Genomic DNA, 25,782 nt, shown 5'->3' on the forward strand with positions numbered 1-25,782 from the left:
TGTTCATAATAGACTTCACTTCTATTTAAGCTGTAGGCAGGCATGTACTACTAATTGGCTCCCAATATTATGGAAGCATAGACTAAGACAAAATTCATAAGGGAGAATGAAAGCATTTTGAAACCGTTTCACATCATCATCTAAAACAGTATCGGTGCCCCTCACTGCATACCCAATTGACAGACAAGTTGTGGCAAAGACTGGTGGCTGCTGTTGCCCATGAAGTAAAAAGAATTATTTTTAGGTGCCTGAGATTCCTGGAGATGAGGAAATTTAACAGCCAATGGCTAATAGCACTCTTATGTGAAAGCATCCAATATTCGATATATTTTAACGGATCTTAAGTACTCTTTATTATTATTATTATTTTTTTTTTGAGACGGAGTCTCGCTCTGTTGCCCAGGCTGGAGTGCAATGGCACAATCTTGGCTCACTGCAATCTACACTTCCTGGGTTCAATTTATAAGCAACTAATTAAATAAGTATTACTAATGAGAAAGATACCCAAGCCAAAGTAAACATTTAGCTAAGGATATCATAATCCATAAAAATGGAGCTTTTTGTTTGCATCTGAAATGACTGCTTCAATTCTCCCCATGTATTTGAAGCCACTTTGCTAAGCTGAAAAGTTTTCCTCTTTGGCCTGACACATTAGACCATCTTTATTTACATGCCCTTAACTTGAAGGGACACTAATGATGCTGTGATATATTGATAATAGTATTTACAAAATTATCTGACCTAATTCCAAATAACAAGTTTGAGAATTACCCTGCATTCTATTCTCCTTTGAAATATTCACAATAATTTAATGTACCTGCAATAAAAAGCAGGTAGTTAAAAACACAACTTTAGGAACTCGACTAAAAGATGGAGAATAACCTACAAAAATCATCTTGATGGGTTCAGAGGACATTTTTTTCAAACCCAAGGGGCATATTTTGCAAAGTAACTTAATAGATGTAAACAGCATATAACATAGAGCATAGCTACATAAATAAGCATATGTGTAACATATATGAATACATTTATTTGTGCCTATGCACCCTCAGATGTAAATATAGAGATGCAAATTAGCCGGCAGCAGTGGTATGTGATTCAGGAAGCTAATATGCCATATGACATTATGTATTAAACACTTTTGCACATAGTAGGTAAGATAATAAAGATTCTTGGGCTGGGCGCCATGGCTCACACCTGTAATCCCAGCACTTTGGGAGGCCGAGGCAGGCAGATCATTTGAGGTCAGGAGTTCGAGACCAGCCTGGCCAACATGGTGAAACCCTGTCTACATTAAAAAAAAATACAAAAATTAGCCAGGCATGGTGGTGGGCACCTATAATCCCAGCAACTCAGGAGGCTGAGGCAGGAGAATCACTTGAACCTGGGAGGCAGAGGTTGCAGTGAGCCGACATCATGCCACCGTACTCCAGCCTGGATGACAGGGTGAGAATCTGTCTCAAAAAAAAAAAAAAAAAAAAGTCTTTACCTAACTATATGAATAAACTATAAACACTAATTATTTGTTCTGTCTCCCTTCCTCCATCCCTCCCTCTCTCATCTGTGTTGGCCTGTGCTAAATTGTTTCCCTACACCATGTGTCCCTACATATAGGTTCTTTTTCACCTCACTACCAGGCTGCAGCTATTAGCTCCTGTTTCAGTCATTTATTCCTTCTGTCCCATTTTGGCTTCAAAGCTACGAGGGGCAAAAAAACAAGATAATTAAGTTTATTAGAATTACCTCTTCAATCAGAGCAAAATTTTAAAAAAATCTCCAAAAAAGAATTTGCAAACTCATTTCATAATGAAATATAAGTAAGCTTTGGACTTCATGAATCTTAAAAAATAAATTTTGGGAATCCAGAGGCCTTTTGTTTTACTCCGTTCCTGATTCCTGGCTGTGTTGCAGGTAAATTAAAATAATGTCCATCTGACCTCTGAATAAATGAAGTGCCACTATGTGTATAGAAACTGTTGTATTTAATATTATTTTCCCAAAATAATATAGTTTGCCAGGTTGTAACTTTGCAAAATATAATAATCACTGAACAAAACCATTTTTCTCTTACTAAAGATTATGCTCAATTCTTTTTTAAAAGTTTTGAGAATTTAATGACACCTTAGGCTTAATACTCTACTTTACAATCAAGGTAGTTTCTCCTAAAATAGCTTGTTCCCTGTCAATGTTCCAGGAAATAATAGTCATTGTATTATCCCATGGCAAGGATTCCAATATAAAATTGTACTGTTCTGTCCAGTGAATTTATAAGCTTTAACTCTAAAAAATCATATTCACACAATTTTCTCTCCATTTTAGATCATATATTTTGAAAAGGTAATTAACTGAGAACTTGGATATATCTGTTCCTCCCCACAATCTCCTTGTAAAAGCAGCTACAAGAGAAATAATTTTACTAAATTAAAAAAAAAAAAACTTTTTTCACTTCTCAAAACTTTTCAGAATACAGATTTGCTTATTTTGTATCCAATTTATTTTTTAAAATAATAATTAACTAAAATGATGAACGTTAGAGTCTTGTCAATCACAAATAATTATGTTAATTATTAGTCCTTATGATTATTGGGAAATGAAGAATGTAAAAAAAGCATGCATAATAACATTAATGCATTGTATTTAAGTTTTTTATCGTGATGCATTGTTTTCAATTATGAAAAGAACAGAAAATATAATACTTCTGTTTTGAAGTAATTTATTTTTGGATTCCAAATATCATCAAGAAATGATACTACTGTGAGTTCTTTTTAACACTGAAACAAACAAAAATAGATTCAAATACAGAGGATGAAAATATTTGTACACAAGCAATACCATTTTGGTACCTTTATTATTTGTAAGTGTTAACATTGAACAATATTAGACAAATGTTGTGATACCCTAATTCTACTATTTTTGTGTATTTTTTCTTGTTTTTGCTCCTCACATGTGACAAAATAAATTCAAGAATGTTATTTCAGTGGATAATTGTTATGGGGCCAGGACTGCTTGCCCAACAGGCCATACAAATAGGAGGTGATGGTTTTCATGCTTTCTCTTCCTCATTCTGAAACTTCAAGCAACCAATAAAGAAACTTAGCAGGAATGGTATTCCTTCATGTAAATAAGTTTCTCTAAGTTGGTGGTTTAAGGACATTGTATTTCATAGGTCAATAACAATATTATTAAAAAAACTATTAGGGAACATCACAAAAGCTCTGCCCTTTACTTTTTCTAGTAAAGGACATTGTAATGAAATGAGGAGAAAGAAAAAGAAAGGCCAGTTGAATACCTCCAAAACTGTTGAAACCCATAATTTTGAAAGAAAGGACAATTCTTGCATTAAACAACTTTGCTTTATGAAAAGCTAAAAAAAAAAAATTGCTTTTTTTCTTTCCCTTATGGACCATTGAAAACTTCTGGACCATGGCAGACTGGCATTAGGATACCATTGATATAAAAATATAGAACAACCAACTCTGAAACTGCAGGGAATTCCACAGGAAGATGTCATACGTTCATTCATTCAATCATTCATTCCATGTATTTTCATTAAATACCTGCTCTGTGATAGAGTCTATGTCTTGGGGAAATAGTAACAAGACAGAATAGGCTCCTGCCTTCATCAAGCCTACATTCTAATGATAGGAGACAAATTATAAACAAGTTAACATACAAATATAACATTTTCAGATTGCAGTAAATATTAGAAGGGGAATGCCTAGCTTATGTTCTAGAACATGATGGTTAAGGGTAGAAGGGATGTTGTGAACGACATAAAACAGGTTGTTGAAGGCAGGCCACCTGGGGAGATAATGTTCATGCTGCATCTTGCAATGTGACAGGAGACCAGCAAGGAAATATCCAGAAATAGAGACCCAAGTCAAAGGAAACATAATTGCAATGACATAAAGTAGAAGACATCTTGGCAAGTTTAAAGAAGAGGAGGGCTTTGTGGCAGATTAAAGAGACCCTTTCCCATTAGGGAGGTCAACGTATGAAGAGGACTAGATCTCTTAATTGTCCACATATGAAATACTCGAGTGTATCTATGAAGAAACGAAAATATAGTGACTGATATTACTCGTTTCATGTGTGTTTGATTGTCTTGATACTAATCAGTTAACACATTTTGAGCATTATACGTGTCACAGATGGAGTTATATGTTATAGATAACTCTATTTGTTAGGTAATTCATTTATTTTTCATTACCCAGATATTCTATTAATTAAGAAAGCACTAATTATTACGGAAAATTATGGATCTTCTGGAACTTTCCCCGTTAATTTACTCTGGCAAGAAGTACCCATGCACTAATATCCAGAAAACCAGTTAACAATGCCTCCAAATTATCTGAACATCTTAAGTTTGTACAGATATGGGCACTTGGATTATATTTAATCCATGCATCTTTCATCCATGGATTAGTCACCGCTAAATATAGCTTTCCTCTGTTTTACATGTGTTAAAATAGCTATTTAAGAATTTTAAAAACTGCTCATGATTATAGCATATGGTGCTAAATTTGAGAACGCAATCAACTCGGACTTCCATTTAGTTCTCTTGGCTGTTACTAAATGGGTGCTAAACTATACTCAAAAGATTAAATAAAGGGTAAAAATGATAGAATGTTTATAAGCAAAATTATGTTATATCATAAAGGCTCCATGAATTTGTATTATTCATAAAACTAAATTTTAAACATATTTTAATATTTCAAAAGCCACTGGATCATAAAGGAGGGCAGGAGAATTAACAGATAACTTAGCAAACTTGAAATTATAATCCTTGTTATTTTTTGAAAATCAAAGTGGAAAACAATATACACTTGAATTGATTTTATTCATCTGTTCTCAGAATATGTTCCATACAATGAGAGTCTTAAGTAATCACTGAAGAATCAGAATGACTCACAGATGGTGCAAGTGATTTAATTATTTTTAACCAGTTGTTCTGGACATGCTCAGAAGGATATTTCCAACCCCACTGCAGAAGCCATCTGAGCTCCCTTCCAGCTGGTGTTCCATATTTTCAAAGCAAATTTAGATTGGAGAAAATTACACTTTTTATTGTTGTGTTGCAAAGGGAGGTCAAATTGCTGTGTATAAATTCTTGTTCTTTTTTCCCTTCATTGTATGAGTTATATTTATCAAATATCACGTCTTTTGTATGATTGCTATGGATTTGCCAATGTTATTTTACGTTCTGTGTTGTCTGGCACATAGGAGGCACTAGATAAATGTTTATTCAATGAAAGAAATACCAATTCAGTGTATTCAAAATAAAACTTGAATTTATTTCTAGACTCACAGTAAGTGTATGGAGTTACCATTTAACTGCATTCTCAGCATTATTGGGAGGCTCCCATTAAAAATGAACCAAAAAAAGGAAGAAACCAATAAAACAAAACAATATCGCTATCACTACCCCCACCACCAAAAAAAATCAACAAAACTCTGTGTTAATTCAATAAGTAAAACTACATCTTGACGCTGGAACCTCTGCCCCTAATTTTATGGGATCTTAGGAAAGCTGCTTGACAGACTTTCATCTTTTTAGGCTATTATAAGGATAAGAGATACCCTTCGTAAAAATTTAGTCTTGCATATTTCATAATGTGGAATGATGGTAATATCATGCAAGAAACATAGCTGATATGTGTAATCATTTCCATTATGCTAAGAAAAGGGAATGGAATATGGATATCCCATTAATGTCCGTAGTCACAATGAGAAGTAACAAACTGTTCCCAAATAGTTCTATCAAATGTAATAATTTTTCAAGGTTGTAGCATTCCAAGGAAGATAATACTAATTTTAGCGAACCAAGTTACTTCATCTGATGCCAAAAATGAGTTATTTTTACTTTTATCAGTAACACTATATGATAGTAAAACTGCACATATCAATAATTCATCACTTAATTTTGTATTTATATCCAATATTTCTGAAAAGAATGTGCTAAATTTCCACTTGATAGAAAAATTTGACAGTATGTTTTTTCTTATGTTTATTAATATATTTGACAACAAATTCCATGACTGTAGTCTATTAGTGTAACTTTAATTCAGAAGATAAATATAAAATTGTAAGTCTAACAGAGCCATAATGTAACTATAAAATAATTGTGAATAGTGAATCTAGCTTGACACATTTATTCTGCTATTTTTATTTAATGTGCTACTTGAAGCCAGTGATTTAATATTCAAGAGGTAATATGTTGTACAAACCACATATAAATGGTAAATCTGTTTAAACTTTCAAGAATACTAAATTGTAATTAACATCTTATTTTATACATAGTGATGGCTTTGGCCTAGAGATATTCAGAAAACACAAAATCCTATGTTCATATAGTTACTTACTACCCTTAGTGAGTTCAATTACTGTTCTTAAGTCTCAGTTTTCTATTGGGATTATTTGCTTTAATCTTAATAGCTTATGTATTTATTTTTTCCTCTACTATTCAAAAATTGTATTATTTTATCAATTTAATGGTTACTATAAAATTCTTAACATGCACAAGAAATTTCATTCTAAGCACAGGAGAATCTTAAAATGGCTTTATTCATTATTAATGACTTATTTTATGAATTAAACAAATATATACTGTGCACCTAGCCAATGTTTTGGGTGTTGAGGAAACAGTATTGCAAAAAAAAAAAACAAACAATTTTTTTTTGCATTGTTGGGTTGGAGCTCTACTTCCAGATAGGGAGATAAATACTCAAGAAGATAAGCAGGGAAAATATTGAGAACTTTCCTGATCATGCACTTTATTGAGAAAAATAAATGAGGAAAGCATGGATAAAAAGTGTGTGTGTGTGTGTGTGTGTGTGTGTGTGGTGTGTACACATGAGAGAAATTCACTGAGAAAAACACTTTTGAGTAAAGAAGTTAAGGCAGAAATGGAAAGAGCCACATGGATAAACGGGGGAAGATTATTTTAGGCAGAGGTAGCACACAATGCAATGGGTGCATGTCAGATCTGTACAAATAGCAGCAAAGGGGTCAGTGTAGGTGGAGCAGAGGTAAAGTATTAAGAGATAAGGCCTGAGAGTTAAGAAGTAGGCCAGCTAGGTCAGATAACCCTTGAAATTCATGAAGCGTTTTGGATTTCACTTTAAAATAGATGGGAATTCATTGAAGGGTTATGATCAGATTTAAATATGATTTATATTTTCAAATGTTGTCCCTGTTTATTGTGCAGATATAGTCTAAAGAAAGCATGCATAGATTTTTTTCCCTGAAAATTTGAAAGAACAGTGCTTCCACTGCATTTGAGGGGAGAAGAATAATTTTGTTTAATCAAGTCATGAGGTTGGATGAAAACAGCAAGACATATATAGAATAAATAAAAATGGCAAGTGCCCAAGGACTGAGCACTGAGGCATTTCAGCATTAGAGAAATAGGTACTACCTATGGAAACTGAGAAACAATACATAGAAAGGTAGGAGGTAAACTGGATGAAAAACTTAACCACATTATCAAGTTTCATTGATGTTCAGCATTTTAGTTCTATTCTGTTTAATGGATACTTTTATACACAGTAAATGTTTAAGACCTTTCCATTTTTTACCATTTTCTTTACACATCATTCTCTTTTGCAGCTTAAATCATCCATCTTGAATCATTCTCCTGTTTAAAGACCAGTCTTGATGTCCTCTAAAGAGAATATTACGCTAGTAAACAGTTTGCGTGTCTGAAAAGATCTTTATTTCAATGTTATTCCTGAAAGAGAGTTTCTATCAGTACACAATTCTAGGTTCCTATGTGGATGTTCTTTCATTGTTTTTGAAAATATTATTCTACCATCTTCTGGATTCTATCGTTGCTATAAAACCAGGTGCCATTTTAAGTGTCATTACTTTCTTAGGAAATATAGCAGTATTTAAAATTATTTCTTTGGTTTTTTTTTTTTTTTTTTGATTCATCACATTCATCATTTGATAGTGATGATCTATACTTATATTTCTTTTTTTAAAAAAATATTTTCTGCTTGAGATTTGTTCAATTTCCCAGTTTGAGTATTGGGATTTCTATTAATTTTTGAAAATCCTAAGCTATTATCACTACAGACACTGCCTTTTCTCCATTGCGGGTAGGATTTATTTATTCCCCTTTACAGGCTGAGGGAAGCCCTTGAACGTTCTGACTTTAAGCAGGGGTTTTATTTTCACCTCTATATTACGTGTTGTTGAAGGTCACATATTTTTTCCTAAAAGGTCTTGAAAACTTCTTTCTAGCCATTAGGCTCTCAATCCAGGTTCAGTTTCACATAAGATGAGTTCATCATTCATGGCACATAGAGGGAAGAGAGGTTCCACCATAGCTCAGCTATGTATTTAAAACGTTTTAAAAATTATATTTTATTCAGAATTTCCATTCATTTGAAATGAGGGGTGAGGGATTAAGTCAGTCTATCATCTTTCTGGAAGCTGATCCTCGCTGAACATGTGTCTACTTAAACCACCATTAAACTGATTATACTACACAGCAAGACACTAGAACCAAAAAATTCTGTAGAACTAGTTATAACCATTATGATCATCAACAATCAAGAAAAACATAAAATGTTAGCTAATTTCTTTCTTAATACTTGTAATATGTTAATCACAAAATTGAGCTGAGAGAAGAAAAATTCTACAAGCAGCTACATCCTGGTTCAACATTTCCCTTAACAACCATTATTAGTCTTTTATATTCACAACTCCGTTTACTAAAGAACATTCTGTCTCTAAATAAGAAAATCATTTATCTTCCCAAATTCTCCAAGGATGTTTCACTGGCAGCTGACAATCTTTGTTGTTATTTCAAGGCAAAGAAGAAAATCTATGTGGCAATTATGCAAAGAAAATGTATTTCCCTTAATTTTATTCTCAAAATGAGTTGCTTTTATTACATGATAGGAGATAATATAAAAAATGGGTAGCAGAGTATTAAATCTAGGCTCAGACATTATTTTACATAAGGTGGTGGCAAACAGCTCTGTTATTTTCTTGTACATCTCTGCTTAAATTTAAGGAAATCCCAAACAACAAGAATAATGATACAGTGATGTTTTCCCCATTTTTTTTCTAAAGAATATACTTTTTTCACCATCACTCAAACAGGAAACCTTTCATCAATCTGAAATGAAATTTCCCTTTTCTACTGCAACCGTCCAGATGTGAAAGTCTATAGAATCTAACCCCTTCATAGAAAGTCATAATCCCATTAGCATATCACACACACTAGAAAGTTACAGAGTAAGGAAAGTTTGCTTAATCTACTGTTTACCAAAATTGTTTAAACACACTGAAATTTTTCCTGTTTTTTTTTTTTTTTTTTAAATAACTCTCACCATATTTTGGGAAGCAGTGAATTCAAGTTTCATGTCTTCCATTTCTCAGATGTGCCCTTGGACAAATCTCTTAAACTCATTTATGCTAATTTTTCTTACAGTAAAATGACAATGAAAATGATACTTAAGAGGGTCGTTACTGTGATCAACCTAGATGCATGTGAAAACTCTTTGTGAATGTAAAATACTATTCAGATTCAAACAACTTAAAACAGTTAGTGGAAGAATATTCACAATATACGGTTGTTTATTTTACAAATTTATTCACTTAAGGACAATTTTTTTTTTTTTTGAGATGGGGTCTCACTCTGTTGCCCAGGCTGGAGCAGTGGTGTGATCTCTGCTCACTTTAACCTCTGGCTCCTGGTTTCAGGCAATTCTCATGCCTCAGCCTCTGAGAAGCTTGGATTACAGGCAACCGCCACCAAGCCCCACTTTATATATCATATATATATATAAACACATATAACATATAAAACATATACATTATATATAAATATATAAAACAAACATATATGCTATATATAACTATATATAAAATATATAACTATATATATAACTAAATATACATAACTACATATAAAACTAAATATAACTATATATGACTACATATATATAACTATATATGACTACATATATATGACATATATATGTGTGTGTGTGTGTGTGTGTGTGTGTGTGTGTGTGAGCCAGACTGATCTGGAACTCCTGACCTCAAGTGATCCGCCCACCTTGACCTCGCAAAGTGCTGGGATTACAGTTGTGAGCCACCACACCCAGCCAAGGACTATTTTAAACAACACATTTCTTGCGGCATTTATTCTACAAACAGGGTTAATTTTCTATCAGCCTTCCAAGAACATGTATATTTCGGAAATGTGTACTTTAATTTCGCTAAAATATCCTATTACAATCGCTCTGCTGTAGGACAAGCTATCCTTTGCAATACAATATTGTAACCCTCTTCATATTCACCCTTCACCACCTCACTGTTATGTTCCAGAAGCTTTGTCTTTCCTTAGTATACCTACTTCCAGAAGTAACTGTAAGAGAAACTGATGTACTGAACAGCAGTCTTAAACTCCCAATTTGCATACATAAGTATAGAGAATATAAAATATTTTATAACAGAAAATGCTTATATTACATTACCGGATTATACATCAAAGTTCTACTAAATATTCGTTGTTCCTAAATGAAAGGATATCTAAATAAGTTATAGCAACTATGCAAAATTCTAGGTGAAAAATATTCCACAAAAAATCTGTTCAAAGGTACTGATATGGAAATGAAACTGCTTGTGTTTAAGTCTAGAAAAGAAATCTTTAGGCCTCTATGTTAGCAGAACAGCACAGAGAGATAAAGTGAGAGTAACAGAAGTGATGGGAAGGGGCTACATGATGTAGCAGATCATAGGATTTCATTTAAAGAGTAATGGGCAGGAGGGGTTTGATATAATCTCATTAACACCTTAGAAGGAACTCTCTGACTTCACCAGGGGGAAAATGGCGTAAGTGGGGAAAAACTGGAAGAAGAGGTTAGAGGCTGTTGAAGTAATCCAGATGAGAGACAATAATGTTATAGATTAACATTTCCATAACAGATACTGAGGAATGATTTGATGCATTTTGCAGGTATATCCAACAAGAGTTGAAATAATTTACATGGTAATGTAAGAGAAAAGAACCGTGAAGGATGTCTAGGTTTCTGACTTAGGTAAATGATAGTGCAATTTAATAACGTCTGGAGATGTTGGTAGGTGCCAATTTATGTAGATGGGGGGTGGATCATTTATTTTTCACTTGGCTATTGCATGTTTGAGATGCTCATTAGGTATCCAAGATAAGAGTTTGTTGGATATAAAATGTTAAACATCAAGATCATATACTTGGTATTTGATGTCATAACATGTTCAGCTCAAGTGGAAATGTATTTAGAAGATGGACATTTCTTTTTCTTCATTGAGGTAGATTTTTTTTGTATTTTTTGCTCCTCTTCGTGGAAAGGTCATGCACGTATGCATATTTCAGAGATTTAGCACTTTTTTGCTATCTAGAAACATTATAATTGGTAATAATTGATATTGAACATATTATGCACAACCCTTATATTTGTTGACATTATGTAGAATAAGTCTTATATTTGCTTCATCTCCCTTTACATAGGATATGCAATGCATAGCATATGTATTAAGGATATATAATACATAGGATATATAATACATAGGATATGTAACACATAGGATATGTAATAAGTCTTTTATTTGTTTTATCTCTCTTTACATAGGATCAGTTAAATACTGCATTCTCCTAGTATTCTGTGTTTTCCTTGGTGGCGTTGACCAAATTTTAGGATTATAAGCTTTTTTTATAAATGTTCTTATTTACATAGAGAAAACAATTTTACACAGCTTTACATAGCTGTCTCCTTCCTTCTAGTTTCATTTTATTTTACACAAGTATATTGTTTAGGAATTATTTTAGCAAAAATCTATAGGTAAGACATTCTTAGTTTTTGTTTAGGTGAAACTAGTTGTATGTCTGGAAATATTTTGCCTTAATTCTTGAATCATATTTTCCCTGGTATTTGAAAATGTGCCTAGCATTTTGAAGATAATATTCCACCATCTTCTAATGTTTATTGGTGATGAGAAGTCTGCAGTGAATATTGTCATCCTGTAAATGTTCTTTTGTCTTTAGTAACCTTTATGATACCTTTTTGGCTATTGATCCTCTGAGTTTCATTCAGAGCTAGTTGGTAGACTTGCTTTTATTTTTTCCACATTGGTTGACCTTTATTGAATTTGAGGATTCATTTAAGTTTACATCTATTCCATTTTATTAAATATCATTAATATGAAATATTGTCTCTTCCCCATAATCCTCATTTTTTCAACTTGAAACTTCTTTCATGCAGATGTTTGAGCAATTAATTATATTTTCATTTCTAGACTTTGTTTTTTCAAATCTTCCTCTTCACTTTATATAATGGCCTATTCTTACTGGAAAAAAATCCATTTAATTTTTATTTTTGAACATTAAATATTACTGAATATCCTTTGGTGATTATCCTCTTATCTCTATTTTCTTCAGGTATACATTCTCCTTTTAATGTTTGGCATCTGATAACGTTGCTTATAATTTTTTTCCGTAATAATCATAATTTTAGTTTGCAAGCTTATCTTGCTTAGGAGTTTCACATGAGCCTTGGGGGTTGTAGTAGTATCTTCATTATACAATTTTGTGGTTGCAAATGCCTGGGCTCTCTGAGGTTATTTTCCAAATGCTACAGTGAAGCATAAAAAAGTAGAAACAATTGTCTACTGTGGAGTTTCCAGTGCCTTTAGGTAGAATAATCCAGATAGAGGTCAGTGGGGCAGTTTATGGAAAATCATGCCCTTTCTTGGCAGTCATCAGATTTGTGTGATATTTCCTGTGTTTATTCTGTGAATCTAGAGAAAAGTATCTGCTTATATATTATGGAATCAAATTTGAAATTTTCACTGAACAAAATATCTGTTGCTAATATGTTAAACAAACAGCACATACTTAATTCTCTTAATGACTTATGAAAATATTTAAAAAATCAAAGATTATGTCTATTTTCCAATGTTAATGTATATACAGAAAGGAGAAGAAGAAAACTGATGCATTGAACCTACATAACACAGCAGGTGTTTGGACAAATATTACCTTATTTGATCCTCACAAACATCCTTATCTCCATTGTACAGATGAAATAAATGAGATTCAAAATGATTTATCCATGATCATACAGCACTCAAAGTCACTGGGATTCATATTCAAGACTGTTTATCCAAGAATTAATTTTACTAGACCATACTGCTGTGACAATACATCATATAGGAATATCTCTTTTCCTCAGTTTACACTCTGTGTTTGGTCTTAACTGAGGTACCTAGTTCTAAACCAACAGGAAATACATTAGAAATGTTTGGAATTCCTAACTAAGGCAGAAGTTTTCTCATTGTGAATATCTGGTAAAAATTTTTACCTGCTTCCTCCCAGTCTCCTGCCTCTTCTTTATTATCTTCAGGTTTGCCCTGAGGACCATAATTTGCAGATACCCTCTACTATGCTTTGGTCTGCATTCCTGTGTGGCTGGGCGCCTCCTCATGATTGTTCCCTCAAAGTCTCAGTCCTTTTCTGAGCTTTATTACTACCATATAGAGCTCTGACATGGGCAGAGTCTCCTAAATGCCTTAATTTTACAGTGTTTAGCAGTTCTCTGAGTATCTGTGAAATAAGGAAAATTAATTTTTCATTTTAAACTCACTCAGCTCTCACATACTAAGCACTTTAGGAATACCGCTTACTATTTCAAATTGTTGCTGTAAAGACATGAAAGATTAACTTTAAGCCTAGAGTTTATATCTAGAAAAGAAAACAGAAAGAGACACTCAGGAAAAATAAAAATCAAACAATTAGAGAAGGAGAATACAGGGGGAAGTAAGAAATTCTGAAGCTATGGCATATGTTGCATCAGAGCCATTGTAAGGTTATATCAAATACTACTTTTCATTAATCTGCTTACTGTGACTACCACAAATGACTCTAGTGCATAAGAATTGAGAGAGATAACTCTAATCAGTGGCCACAGTGAAATTAGTTTCAAAATGCATTGACAATTGGTAAAGTATAAAGATGCATCTTGAATATTTCTACATCCACCTGTCCATCTACCTACCAACCTATATACCTATTTGTCATCTATCAATTATCCTTCAGTTCTAATTAAAATCCAATGCCAAATATAACTGTGATATTAAATTGATTATTCTTCATACATATTGTGATCACTTTATTATCATGGATAATTAAGAATTAACACAAAAATAGCCCCCTTCACATTCTGAATTTTGTATCTTTAATGTATAAAATTTAAGAAGAAATCGTTTATGAGGAAAATACATCCTATAATTTTACTATAATTTTTTAAAAATATCTACTGGTTCACATATGCTTCCTTTATTTCACCAATCATTATTACGTTGTACAAATATTTGTTGAGAGTCTACTATGAATAGGGACATAATGGCATTTGAAGTAAGCGGTTTAGGGAGATTTTTGATCTTGTGCCTATTTAGCTATAAAGCGTTGGTAACTTGATTAGTTTGCAACGAATTTTAAACCTGCATATTGGGTGCGTCAAGACATGGGGAAAATTGGAATGGAGAATTGAGTTAGTAGTCAGATAATCCAAAGCAAAGACTTCCCCTTGAATGAGCTATTAAATTGAGGTGAAACTATTTTACTAGAATTTTCTTTTTGATTGCCTCAATCTTTCGCTTCATACTGCATCTACAGACACAGGCTTGCTGGTTAGTATAAGGTTATGTATGACACATTACGTTCATAACATCTAATATGAAGGATAATAGGCTGAAACATTCAGCCAGGTGGAATTAGACTTCACATGCAATACAGTTTCAACATTCCTTGTATTCTTCCAATTGCTCAGAATATTCACCTGATATTCAACTTTAGGGTATTAGATTTAACAGAAAACAGTGTATTTATGAATTTTCTTGAAGTATAAAAAGAAGTCACGATAATATGCAACATACTTCCCTTATATGTTTATAAAATAAAGTTATGGTAATTGCCTTTGACATTTTAAAAATATACACCAAATTAAATGGAACTGACAGTATCACAGAAGTTCCCAAGAAGTCTCATACATGGGCTGAACTCTATGCAGTTGTTATTTATATAGGGCAAAATGGTTGAGTATCTGTTTGATTCATATAATTCCACCTAACTTAACTATAAAGCCTTAGTTTCCAGACTTTGACATCCTGGTTTTGTGAGGAGTAGTACTTTCTTGTATAATTACAGATGATGATCATTCCTCTTCATCTTACAAGAGTTAATAATAGGAACAAAAATATACCTGTCAGAAAACCTCTATGGTTTATAGCCTATTACAAATAAAGAACTGAGACCAAGCTAACAATTCTGAATTGCCTTTTTAAAGAGATAACCATACACATTCCATTCAGTTGTCTGAAAGAAGAGCAGTCACTCCTTTTTGTTTTGGTTGGGAACATTTCAGTAATAACATTATCTGATATTGTTCAATCTGCAATCAATTACCAACCATCTTACTAGGCATCCAGTTCTTTCATGAGCACTGTAGCCCATTAAGTAGTCAAACCAGGTGTGAGGACCAAGTTATTATTCTTCAAGTCAATGAGATAATGGCTTATGCAGGTTGATATAAGATGTACCACAAAATATTTATTATTTATCATGTATACATTAAGAAAGTAAAATCAGCATGGGATGATCTCAGGAAAGCAATACATATTTTTTTTGGATTAGACACTGAAGTAAAGTGAATGTATGATAAATTGACAAATTAACATTGTCAATGTTATGAAAAATGATGTAGCAAAAAAAATTAAGATGTATTTTCATTTTTGATAAGGGGGTTTTCCTATTATCTGTTAACTTCTTGTGTCTTTAATCTGTAAAATTAAGCACTAGTGTTACAGAAGCCCAAAGTGAGGGAAACTACTCACTTTCAGAATGTACATTAGAAGTTTAAAATTGCACCCAGATTTTTTGTCTCTTTTTTATTAGTAGGCCTCTGTTAATAGAGTAGTAGTTGCAAACACATACGTAGGTTTGCCAGTAACAACTCACAATTTGTGCAAAGTTGAGTCTTCGAAACTGAGCAAATTTGCTCTCAATTTCCCGCCAGCGCTTGCTGAGCTGGATCTGAGTTGGCTCCACTGCCATTGCGGCCCCATCCTCAGACAAGCCCTCAGCTTGCCTACGCACTGCATTCAGCTCCTCTTTCTTCTTCTGCAATTCCCGATCAATTTCCTATTGAGCAAAACCAATACAGGGCCCAGGGCAGTTAGCTAACCATATCAACCGACTTGCAGGCAGCAAATACTTCTCTCAGAAATTTTAAAGGCTGTTGTCCCTTTATTGTCAGCCTTTGAAATTTACAAATATGAAAAGCATGACTGTCATCCTCGTTCAATAATCCAAATATTATTTCTGTTATCCTTTGAATGCTTGGTTTTAGACATTCTAATTAAGTAAATATTTAAATTGGTCTAACATTTTCTTTCTTCTAAATTCCTCTGGTGTCTTGGGATTTGAATCAATTTGGAGTGATAACTCATTATTTATTAGGGACCATCCATATAGAATATAATTTAGAGGGTAAGTGAATAAGTCATTTATTTCCTTTTTAAAGGTTTGAGGAACTCAACAAAGAACGAAGCAAAATAAAAAGTGTAAAATAACAGAAAAAACATATTTAGACAATAAGCAAATAAATCTATAGAGATTTAACACTGATGTGAGAAGATGCTCTGATGAAATGAATGTGCTAACATGAGTAAGAAGTCGTCCATATACCGATAAGTCATTAGTTCATCTGGAACAAAGATACACAAAGTCAATTACAATTTTACCAGAAAACACATCACATTTCTTAAATCATTTTACATAGTCTGAAAGTAAAACATTTTATTCATTCAACATTATGTCAACTGAATAACACTTAATACATTTACTGAAAACAACACAGAATACAAAGAAATGCATCAAATCAAAGAGACCATTAATAGAAACAAGAACATCAACATTTTAAACACGATCTTCACAGGTTAAACTGTATAATAAAATCTGGTATTGACATTCTAAAACAACATTACCTTTATTTTCCTTTCATCTCTGGGTTCAGGTAGGCTGGCTAATTTTTTTTCAATGTCATCCAAGCATTTCAGGAGATCATCAGCCTGCCTCTTGTATTGATACCACTGATGAGAAATTTCTAGAGCCTTTTTTCTTCTTTGAGACCTCAAATCCTGTTCATGGTGCAGACATTATTAAAATATCAATATATATGTATAGTGCACTTCTGGCTGCAGTTATTTATCAAAATAATTTGTGTCCCTCATCTTTTTGTACAACTTAGGTTAACTTCATATTTATATGCAAAATATACAAAGACTTAATTAAATTGTGTATTCATGAGGCAGGACCCATGTATAAGAAGCTAAGAAACCTGAATAACACACTTAAAGTATATTCTCTTACCATGTTCAAACTTGCTTAAAAATATTGTCACATTTAATTGACTCTTAACAAGCTAATTGTTGTGTAGTTTATATGAAAGAGTGTAACATACGAATACAATTGACTTAACTAGATACAAACTCACAAACCTAGTGAGTTTGTATTTGACTTAAAATAGGTAAAATTCTAAAATGTATATCTTTAGCCTTGGGACTCATCAACAGAACTTTATGTACTCAATCAACATATATTCATGTTTGTAGAAGTGCCTACATAAGAATTTCATAGGCCATTAATATTTGATTATTAGAAATATAAAGCCATTTTAGTTCTCTTATAAACTGTTCCAAGCTGTATGTGTAGAAGTGACACCATTGTTCATATATTTGTGAACATAACTAACAAAAAATTATGTTAGACAAATGCTTCTCCTTCCAAGGCTTGCATAGCCAAATTTATCTTACTGTACCAAATCATGCTCTAAATGCAAAACAACTGTTTGAAAAAAGAAAACAGCAAGTACATACTTTCAAATCAATGTGATAAGACTAATTTAATAAATCTACAATGGGGGGAAATCAGTCATCATGCTCTTTGCGAGCACACACAATATCTTCTGTGATTAATAGAATTAGTCAAATGCCATTTTATAATTCATGGGAACATAAGCTCTGCATGCAGCTTTCATTTCTACAGAAATTAGCAATTAGGGTTTTATTCACAGGTTTAATTCAAGCTAAAAAAATAAATATCAGAAAACTTCTAAAAATTTCATTGCGTTGGAAAGTTTTGACCTTCTCTAAAATATTTCGTAAGGACCAGAATTCGAACCATTTGACAGGTTTAAAAAGTTATTGAATATGTTGGTATAGACTGGTTTGGCAAGTAGGGTTGATGACTTTGATTAATCACTTATAGCCTATATTTGCAAGAATGACCTATATTTCATTATCAAGTTTGTTTAAAATTGGGGATTTAAAACTTGCTGTACTTTTCATTTTATGTTGAATTTTCAAACCTTCTGAGGAGTCAGATCGAATGCTGCTTTTTTCAAAGGTAACAAGATACAGCCACGTGAATTAGAGTTGAGCCATGCCTTATTTGTGACATAACTCACATCTTTGCCAAGAGAAAGGGCTTGGTGGTCATAAATCTGAAACATCTTTCATTTCCTAGGCACAAAGTGATGCATAATATGTAAAATATTTAGAGACATCATGTAGATTTCTTTAGAGGAATGCCAGATAACCATTAAACACTGCTATTCAGTAGGACACATGCCATCGTACTACCAGTGTAGATACTTCTGAAAGCTTGCTCACAGTTGGAAGGGTGTGAGTTACATAGCGTTCTGATTTTCTAGACACATTACGGTGTGCTTTTGCACTCCCTTGAGGAAGAGGCCTTTTCTGTTTACTATATTTATCAGCAGTTACCTTCAGAACACCTGCTGGCCAATTAGATTTTCCTTGTGGATTCCTTGCGGGCACAATATTGTGTAATTACATTCTCAGCAGTGTTTATTTGGTTGACTATAGGGAGAAAGGTTTTATTCTCTTATTTGCATGTAGAAAGCAGACTCCATCTACCTACTAGGTGGACCCATCTTCATAACTACATAGCTCCAAAGAGTGATTTACAATGAAAAGCTCAGCAATGAACAGTATTAGAAAATCAGCCATGCATGCAAATAGTGATTATTGCAAAGCATATACAAAAAAAAAAAGGTTCTTTCACAAAACTTTCTACTTGTCTACTCTCGAGAACTTCCTAGATACTGTTATAGAGAAATTAAGTTTATCCTGCTCTTCCTGCACAATCCAGATGAGTCACGTGGGGACTTGAAGCCATATACTACACTGCTTAATATGAAAGTAGCTATTCTTATTCAAAGGCAGTAAGATTATTTTTGAGGATTCCTATATAAATGAAATTCGACTTTTGTAGATAGTGAGTTGCAAAGAGTGACTTTCTTAAAGGCATAAGAAAGTTTTAAAAATAAATAAATGAAAAGAATCCAGGGCTTATTAAACAAGTATCAGGTTACCAAAAAATTGGACCTATTGCAAATAAAATCAATGAAGTAAAGAAAGTAGGAATAATGGATACATGTAGATTGGTTATTCTGGCAGTTAGGCAGGTTTTTTTTAATATAAAGTAACTGATAAAAATAAAGCATAATAGAAGATTAAATGTATAAGTACTATGAATGCAATTCCATCTTTCGAGTACTACTTAGAAAAATCTGTCTTTAAAAAGTCATAATTTTTAAGCAACACATCTTTCAAAATCAAACACCACTCAAAAATGTTAAATAAAGCACACATGTTGAGCAGAAAAAGTGAATTTCTGATGACTAAGAGCCTTAAGCAGATTTTATTAATGCACAATATATTTTACCCTATGTATTAAAAAAAACCACAGGCAAGGTATATTATAATTTTAGCTCTAATACCTTGAGAGCATTATGTTTTGTCTGTAACAGCTGCTGTTTTATCTTTATTTCCTCTCGCTTTCTCTCATCTGTGATTCTTTGTTGTAAGTTGTCTCCTCTTTGCAACAATTCTTTTACAGTACCCTCATTGTCTTCATTCTGATTAAAAACAACAAGTACAGTCTTCATTTTTGTTTTTAAAAAGCTGTACATTGTTAACAGAGATAATAAGACATGTTATTTAAACACACACAAAAAAATCCAATTTAAAACTTTCATGGAATGCTATAAGATACTGTGCTCATAGCCTTTCTTTTACATTTTGTACTTTAGGTTTTAAAATTAGTTTCCTCCCATCTAGTTGTAAAGAACACATTTTTAGGGGCACCTGTAGAAAGATGGGGGAGTGTGGTACTTCATCATGTCAGACAAGTCATGAATTACTGTGAAAGTATTCTTTTGGCTTTTTTAGTGTAGTTCTAGAAATTAAAAAATTAGAGAAATGAGCTAATGTTTTTATAATGTTAACTGATCCATAAAGGAATACAGATGTGTATTTGTGACTGAGATAACAGCAGATCTGAAAATATTAACACACAACTACATGAAACTATTTTGTTTTAAATGTACACTAATTCCTATCTAATAATTACTGCTTCATTTCTGAAACCTACATGCCCAATAGGAGAAATATCAAGATATTAATAAAAATGATGTGTTAAATTACCATAAAATAATTACTAAAATATCTCATATATGCATGTTAATTTTAAATAAATATGATCAAATAACATTAAAATACGGATTGGAAAATGGCTTTAAACATTTTCAATGGGTATTTTGTTCCTTTAGACTGCAAGAACAATATCTTAATTTTCTTTACTTCGAAACAAAATGTTTTGAATAAATGCTGGTCTAATACAGTCATATATATGGCCACGTGATTTTTCACCTTTAGTTTTCTTTCAACTCAAAATGTGAAAACTTTATATCAAGTTGTCTCACCATGTAATGGTACTTAAGGTACACTGATGACATAAGGAAAACAAATAATAAATTTCAAAACTCACATGTATTTGTGTGTGTGTATTACAATTCAAGGAATTGCATATTATATATTTAAATCTATAATGCACAAACTTCAACACACAACTGAGGACTTATTCATTTTGTATGGGGGAATGGGATTATTTTTGTCAGAGACTGGTCAATAATCTAAAGAAATGTACAGCATAATATAGACACATTATATACTTATCATCATATAGGCACATTATATACTTAAAGTCTGTGAAAGACTTCACTTATTTTAAAATGTACTGTAAAAGTCTGTAGCATTTTCTAAGACTGGGGACAAAAACAAAAACAAAAACAAAAAATTTAAAAACCCACTTCACTTCTTTCCCTATACCAGTTGAGGGCTCTAGGGCAGTTGGTGGTCAGCCCAAGAGGTAAGCAGTACTTTTTTTCATCTTGGTGCCCTCTGGTTTCTTCTTTGACCTGAAGTAGAGATTGCTGTAACTCAGCAACTTGGAAAGCCTCTTCTTTCTTTCCACAAGCTAAGTTGGCAAGGCCACCAAACCCCATACATGGGGAGTACTGACTGAGGCAGCTCCAGGAAGTGGGAACTAAGATTGGTGGGAATAGTTCTCCTATTGCTTCACACTTATTACCTAAAATTTATATATTGCCTTCTGATTTCACTTTCAGGCACTGTCTGAGAAGGCTCTAGCACTGATAAATGTAAAGGTTAAGAATGCCACAGAGGTGATGGCAGTGGAAGAGGGGAAAAACTGTGAAAAGGAGGATGAAGAGAGAAACAAAAGTCAGTTAATAAGGATGTGATATAAAAATATTCAAGCCAGAGAGAAATATAGTAGGTACTTTGAAATTAGTTGGGATTGAAGGAGAATATTCTGAGGCTGGGAATACCCCACATGATCATATTTCTTTACTCCCATGAAATAAGCAGCATAAATTTATACAAATTTTAGACATATACTAACTAATCAACTATTTGGTAAAACAACTTTGTGTGAAATTGTAATAAATAATGTTCATACTATGCATTTATTCCCTCTTCATTGAAAAAAATGTTATACTACCAAAAACATTGCTGATACAAAATGTCAGTCATCTATGATAGTTGAGTATTTTATTAAATGTTTATTTTATGATTTGACTCCTGTTTTCCAATTACATTTTGCCCTTGATAAGTTCAAAAGTAGGACAGGTCAAAAGAAAATTGCTGAGCTGTTTATTAGAAACCGTAAGTGCTCCTATATTACCATACCATAGTAACTCAGCATTAGTAATAAAAGGTCAACAAGAATACTCTGCATTTATAAAATCATTAGAATCATAAAATGTGTAAGATGTTTTCTGAAAATTCAGTTGGAGACTTGGGTTATATAATTTCTTTCCAAATATTTATTTCCACTCCTAGTTCATTCACACTTTTATCACAACCAATTTACCATATCTTTATTGAAGTCTTCCTCTTTCAGATTCACCCCCTGCTGAATTTCAGCCTCCAGTGGTTCAAGCAATTTTTGTATATCTGAGTTAAACTGCTCCAATTCCTTCAAAGGAATGGAGGCCTAAAAAAAAAGATAGTGCTAATTTAAATCAAAATTACTTTTTATTAGAAACATAAACCAAAAGATATACATTTATTCAACCTCCTGTTGCTAAACTAATCACATGCATTATGTTTCCATATTATGTTTTATGAAGGGTTTTGAAATACAACTGGGAAAGTACCTGAGGATGCAAATAAGGGGAAACATTTAACATCACCAGAGCTGAACATACATGCAAGATAGTACAATTCATCATTTGGTGATATCAACAACAGTCAATTTACAGATACATTTGAATGGGCTAATTCTTAATATTCTAAAGTCAAATTTGATCTTATTTTAAATATTCTGATATAAATACATTTGGTTAAATATGCCTCATCAGAAATTGCCTCATTCATCAAATAACAGTAACCTCAGGTAGAAATGCAGAACTGTCATCTTATCCTTAGAAAAACTACATGGCAATCTGCTCAGATGTTTTAAATGACATTTTTAGCACAGCACAATTGACAAGCATGCTCTTCTAAGACAAACAATGCCATTAACTTGCCTTAGGAACAGTTTTGTTGGTGATGCAAATAAATTCAAACAAATGAACCTAATATATTTCACATAAAGAATCTATACTTTTCAACCTTGGAAACATCAATGTTTCTTTACTTTTGAATTGATAATGACCATGATCTCAAAAAACTTTAAAATCCTTTGACTTTCTAAACAAAACCCTTGAAAAGGAGTGATAAGTGAAAAGACATGGAACATCAAATATATATTCAAAAAAGTGGGCAAGATTTAGTTATTAAATTCTGTTAATAAAATACATTGATGCTCTCTCAACCTTTATGCTGTATTTCTTTCCATTAAAACACTAGAAAATATTTTATATGTGATAGCTTTTGAAAACCCACAGTTGACATACAGAGTTCTGATTTGCTTTCAGAGCTAAAACTTTTTACTTTTGTAAAACCAATTCAGTAATGACCCCTGTGTCTTATGCCAGGATGATTATATTCACCAAGTTTGGTCCCCACCTACCCTTCCCCAGTCACATTCCCAGGCAGAGGTTGAATTTTTATTAGATGGCAATTTCTTGTGAACAATATGGATAAGAGTAAAAGAAAAACTAAATATCTAAAGGTAATAATCTGTCACTACTGAAGAAGTGAATAATCAAATGCTATTCATGATGACATGATTCTCATATGCAACATGAATAACCACATATCTTCTAGGTACTTCTACACACCCATGAAAGGATTTATAATTTTAAGTGACCTATTATGGTAACAGTTTTTAAAACCTAATGATCATTTGCCATTTGAAATATGAGTTATTTGAACCAATACAGATTGGTAGTGCTATAAACATGCTTAAAGTTTCAATTTCTGTATTATTAGCAATTATTGTACTTTAAAATCATACATTGTTTACATGGTAAAAGTAAAAAGATTAACATCCTTTAGAATTGTAACTGAATAATTATCAATTTGGTAATATTTTGTTATTAAATGGCTGTTCACATTTGCTAATATTTAATGAAAGCAACTGTTCTATGTGATTTTGTGAATAAATAATGATAAATCACACTTAAAATAACTTCTATTGTGTACTTGGATGTCAGAAGAACATAGGTCTATTTGCAGTCAGATTTACCTGTTTTATTCCACTGCTTCTTCTCTAGCTTCTCTCTCCATGAATTTAACTTCTATGAATTTAAGATACAATTTTCTATGAATTTAACAATATTTTATATGTTCCAAATCTTCACGCTAAGCTGTTATCTCACTTTTGAATTCCTATCGAGATTCTCCAATAGCCAGCTGAATTTTCACTTGAAATTTGACATTTGTAGTATGGAGTTCATTATCTTTTCCCCAAACTACTTACAATACTAAATTCCATAGTTCTGTTAATAGAAGACCATTTCTCTCAGTCATTCAGATGTAAAACATAAGTCATGTTATTTTTTAATATCTCACTCTAATGTCTAACAAATATCAAGAGTCAATTGACTTGCTATGATCCACTTGCTTTGTATTCCCAGAGGTTCCATCGTTGTTCCTGGTCCTCACACAAAACTAAAGCAATAAGCTTTGAACAGATGTAAAATCTCCTTTCAGTCAAACCAATTCCAGCCTGTGCCCAATGATCAGCTTACTATGTTTCAAAAACCTTTCTTTCATTATGCTATTTATTTGCTGAACAACCTTCTGCATCTACTGAGTATAAAGTCCAAACTCCAGCACAGCAGTCAAGGCTTCCCCTAATCTTGCCCCAAAGACTTTCCAGCCTTATTTAAGTGTTCCTAATATAGACCTTTTTTTTGCGGGTCATTTGGTGACCTTCTGTTATGCCTCCTTCAATGCCCTTAGAATACTTTTCATCTTCTGGTGAAGAACATAAACTTCTGTATGAGAATGCATGGATTGAATCTGGGCTCTACCATTTGCTAGCTGAGGGAATTTAGACAAGTTATTTATCCTCATTGAACCTCAGTTTCTTTATAACATGGAGATAAGATGAATATCTACCTCATAGGGCTGTTACTAAGATCAAATATGTTAGAATGGTGTCTGGTATATAATAAAAGCTTAATAAATGTTGACTATTATTTTCTCTCAAAATTCTATGCATTCATCCAATATAAATACATGCTCTATAAATCTTGGGTCTTACTTGTTTCCTCTCAAAATCCTAATCACCCATTGGCTCAGTTCAAACCCTTACTCCCTTGAAATCTATAGTTTTAAAGGATAAAATAAATGCTTATTGATATAATGAGTCTTTATTTTACCAAGGGATTTGACGAAATCATAACATTGTAATGGTGAATATGGAGGATTTTAGATTCCAGTTTGGTAGAGTTACATAATTCTGAAGAACAAAACTACTAATTAATTTATCTGCAGCGATATAGAAAGTGGTATCATGGCCTTGCATTTAGTTTACAGTGTGCAGTTTTTTTTTTTTTTTAATCAGGAATTATTTGGAGACAGAAAAGGCATACAACAGGTACAGTGAGTGGGGTGTGTTGCCTAGACATCCTATGGAGTTGCGTTCCTCATGTTCAACCTAGAGCCATTCCTGGTACATAGTAAATATTCACAAGTAAATGTTTCCTGAAAAAATAAGTGAACAAAAGACTAATAATTGAGAGCCAAAATAGACATTTCAAGGAGCTTTTTTAGTGACATGGAATTTTAAATAACACAATTTCCATGTAGAAATTTCAAAAGACCTGACTGGTTAGCATTATATGAGTATGTATGTTAACTGCTGCCCAAATATTAAGGAACATGATACCACCAGGTAAACATAAAAAAGGGGAAAGATGTAAAAAGAGCTTTGGGAGAGACTACCAA

At 32.6% G+C, this 25,782-nt stretch overlaps 1 protein-coding gene across 14 annotated transcripts in view; it reads right to left on the bottom strand.

Moving 5' to 3' along the window:
* The window catches only part of DMD (dystrophin), a 2,269,491-nt gene that overhangs the window by 1,244,887 nt on the left and 998,822 nt on the right, over nt 1–25,782 (bottom strand). For 13 of the 14 annotated variants that reach the window (XM_050777140.1, XM_050777144.1, XM_050777148.1 and 10 more), the window contains 4 exons: nt 22,313–22,435; nt 19,857–19,994; nt 17,038–17,190; nt 16,010–16,192 (listed from right to left, as the gene is read on the bottom strand). In XM_050777140.1, the coding sequence (XP_050633097.1) occupies nt 16,010–16,192; nt 17,038–17,190; nt 19,857–19,994; nt 22,313–22,435 (597 nt within the window). The remainder of the gene's footprint in view (nt 1–16,009; nt 16,193–17,037; nt 17,191–19,856; nt 19,995–22,312; nt 22,436–25,782) is intronic. The other variant, XM_050777146.1, reaches the window with a different exon arrangement.

Source organism: Macaca thibetana, chromosome X, assembly GCF_024542745.1.
Source record: "Macaca thibetana thibetana isolate TM-01 chromosome X, ASM2454274v1, whole genome shotgun sequence".
NCBI lineage: Eukaryota > Metazoa > Chordata > Mammalia > Primates > Cercopithecidae > Macaca > Macaca thibetana.